This window comes from Nannospalax galili, unplaced genomic scaffold, assembly GCF_000622305.1.
Source record: "Nannospalax galili isolate Female #2095 unplaced genomic scaffold, S.galili_v1.0 scaffold557, whole genome shotgun sequence".
In the NCBI taxonomy this organism is placed as follows: domain Eukaryota; kingdom Metazoa; phylum Chordata; class Mammalia; order Rodentia; family Spalacidae; genus Nannospalax; species Nannospalax galili.
The window spans coordinates 791,410-795,103 of record NW_008340356.1 but is presented as its reverse complement, the minus strand read 5'-3'; the positions used below and the strand labels follow the sequence as shown (position 1 = coordinate 795,103).

The following is a 3,694-nucleotide window of genomic DNA, read 5'->3' as shown; positions in this document are numbered from 1 at the left end:
AATTTACAGCCAATTTTGAAAGAGATGCATCTTAGCTCTGGAAATTGTTATTGAATATGTCAATGCTGTTGCAATGAAATGCCTCTTCTAATCATTTGGCTATGAAATAAATAATTAAATAATAATAATTATAATAATAAGTAGATGTGGATGTGAAAAGCATTACCATTGAAATCTACCTGATTACTTTATATCCATGCTCAGATACCAAGGAGCTCAGAAAGTAACCGACTGTCACTAGTAATAATCAGATATATAGAGATTAGAAATGCATGAGATTAGAGATGCATGTGCCAATATATATGTGTTAATAGCATTAAAAATGAGTTTTCTGTATGAAAAAGTGTATTTTAAAATGAAATGGAGCTCTTTTTTAAGGGTTAAGACCTCATTTAATTTTATGTCTTATAAGGTTTATACTGAGTAAAATATTGTATTATTGTAACAATTCAACTGTAAACCTAAAAATTTTCAGCCAATTTTGAAAAAGATGCATCTTAGCTCAGAAAATTGTTATTGAATATGTCAATGCTGTTGTAAATGCTTCTTCTAAGTATGTGGTTATTAAATAAATAATAAACTGAAAAAAAAGTCCTTTAACTCCTCATAGGAAACTTTTAAAGCATATGATTTTTCAAATTTTTCAATCCACTGGCAAATTCCCCACTATACTTAACTTTGATGAAAATTCATTTTTTAAAATATCACATAGAGAGGCCTGGAGAGATGCTCAGCAGTTAAGAGCAGTGACTGCTCTTGCAGAGGACTAGGGTTCGATCCCAGCACCCACATGGTGGTTAACAACCATCCATAACTCCAGTTCCAGGGGATCTGATGCCTTCTTCTGACCACCATGGCACTGCATGTCACGGGTGCACTTACAAACATGCAGGCAATACATGCATAATACATGCATACACATAAAATTTAAAAAGAAATTCACAGAGAAAACCTCCATTATAATGATAGGATTCCAAACGAACCTACATAAGATATTTGAAAAAGACTTAATATTTTAAAATATTTCAACCAATGGGGAAGGTAGGATAAATAATAGGGGTGATTTTAAAATGTGCTTTTAATTTTCAGCCTATTGCCAATCATTAAGCAATAATGAATTTAGTTCCTTATAAATTTTAAGTTTTTTTAACTTATGTGTATGTGTGTATGTCTGTGTAAGTATATGCCATCTGTATTCAGGAACCTGCAGAACCACAAGAGGATACTTATTCCCTGGAAATGGAGTTATATATGGTCATGAGCTGTACTATGTGGGTACTGGGAACCAAACTCAGGTCCTCTGGAAGAACAGCAAGTGCTCTGTCCAGACCAGTTTCTTACATAACTAAATTGAGTGGTTTCCAACCCATACCAAATACTAACTAGCAGGACCACTGAAAGACAACTCACACTGTGTGTGGTGAACTATACTCCTTTGCCTCCTTCAGAAACAGAATTCTGTCAGGTGTGGTGGCACGGACCTTTAATTCCAACACTCAGGAGGCAGATGCGGGCAGATCTCTGTGAGATCCAGGCTACCTTGTCTACGTAGCAGTTCTAGACCAGCTGGTGCTAAAGGGAGACCCTGTCTCAATAAAACAAACAACAACAACAACCCCCCCAAAAAAACTAACAAAATATAAACAAAGTTTTTGAAATTTTGTGCTTATTTTGATAGATGGTAAGATAAGAATAAATTCTGTCTCTAAGGAGCTCACCAGAGTTAAAGGTACTTATATAAGCTTACTTTTTTACTTTACTGTATGTTATGTATATAAGTAAAATACTGAAAACATACAATATATAAGGCTAAATTTTAATAGCAGTATCTCCCATATGTTATACAGTGAGCAAAAAATTATAGCTCCGCCCTCTACCAGGGCATGAGTTTTCATAAAAAATTCAGAGGTTCACAGAATTTTTCCTTAGCTAGTGTCATCTAATGACTTTCTCTTAGTGCCTCCACGGTGACCATTTGTCTTCCTATTACTAACCTCGTGTTTACCTGATTTAGCTTAAAGATGGCCCTTACTTTTAAAAATAAAAGAGGAAAAAACTAAGACAGAAGAAAAAAATATAAATATCTGAAGGGTCTATCAAATAAAAATTTTAGTAAATAATACCTAATGTACCTTTTTAAAGTGTATTCAGAGGGTGAGCAATGTGACAAAGCTCATGCAACATAATGTGAAGAGTTAAATTGTTTTCTCATTAAGCACCTATAAAGAGAAAAAAGAATCCCTTAACTTCACAAAGTTTAAAAAAAACAAGACCAGCAGACCCTGCTAAGGAGGTAATCTATTCTCTACTGGAACTGCAACAGATAGAGCAAGACCAGAAACGGAGGGACTTGTGATAAAAGCACCATTTTTCAATTAGGATCTTCGGATTAGAATTCCCCAAATTCGGCTTTTTGTTCATTTCTCCCCTTAACTAAAAGTCTCACAAACAGTATCTCTAATCATGTAAGAGTTTGTTTTATGGGCTGGTGAAATTGCTTAGTGGGTAAAGGTGCTTGCTGCCAAGTCTGATGACCTGAGTTTGATCCCCAGGACTCCCATGGTGGAAAGGGAGAACAGACTCCCAAAAGTTGTCATCTGACCTCCATGTACACACTACGGCATGCACATGCCCGCACACATACACACACAAAATAAAAATGTAATAAATTTTTTTAAAGACTTCATTTTACATTTATGGCTATAAAAACAAGGTTTTTTTTTTAATTTTTAAAGTATTTATTATTTTTATTTTATGTGTATGTATGTTTTGCCTGCATGTTTATACATACACCATGTGCATGCAATGTCTGCAGAGGCCAGAAGACGGTATCAGGTCCCCCTGAAACTGGAGTTATTGACAGTTGTTAGCTGCCACGTGGGTGCTGGGAACTGAACCCTGGTCCTCTGCAAAAGCAGCCAGTGCTCTTAACCACTGAGTATCTCTCTAGCCTCAAACAAGGTCTTGTTAATAAGACTGAAGATGAATACTCTGAACACCACACCATACCTGTACAAGTCTGCTTCTGGCTGTTGGCATTCTATCACAGCTACGAGACTGTCCAAGCTGGCAACTGTTTGTAATACTGCTGTTTCTGGAACTGACACATGTGTCTGAAAAAAAGAGATTAAATTATATCCCAATGTGACCTCAGATATCAACTACTTCAAATGTCATCCACAGATGAAATCACAGCATAGTATATTTGAGATGACTCAGCTAAGACAACGCAGAAGAGAAATATCAGAAATAAACAGAACAAATGGATTGCTGAGCTTACTTAGAGACCATTTGTATCATCGGTTATTAAAGTTTTATTGTATTCCATTTAATAGTAAAAAATGTGAATTTTCATCCCTGATTAGATTCTGAAAAGTAAGAATATTATATTTGTTTCTTAACTAAAAATGCATCAAGCTACAGATGGTAGCTCACATCTATAATCACAGTACATGGGAAGGAGAGACAGGAGGATCACCACTGCAAGTTTGAGGCCAGCCTGGGGCTACATGGTAAGTTCCAGGACAGGGTTACATAAAGAAACCCTACCTCATAAATAAAATAAAATAAAATAAAATAATAAAATAAAATAAAATAAAATAAAATAAGGGGTTGAGATGGCTGAGCTGACTCAGCAGTTAAGACCCTGGCTGCTCTTGCAGAGGACCCAGGTTTGACTCCCAGCACCCACAGG

The 3,694-nt window shown here is 35.7% G+C and overlaps 1 protein-coding gene across 1 annotated transcript in view; it reads right to left on the bottom strand.

Annotated features, from left to right (window-relative positions):
• The window catches only part of Atp11b (ATPase phospholipid transporting 11B (putative)), a 120,043-nt gene that overhangs the window by 87,358 nt on the left and 28,991 nt on the right, over positions 1–3,694 (bottom strand). The window contains exon 7 of the mRNA XM_017798741.2: positions 3,010–3,113. Within this exon, the coding sequence (XP_017654230.1) occupies positions 3,010–3,113 (104 nt within the window). The remainder of the gene's footprint in view (positions 1–3,009; positions 3,114–3,694) is intronic.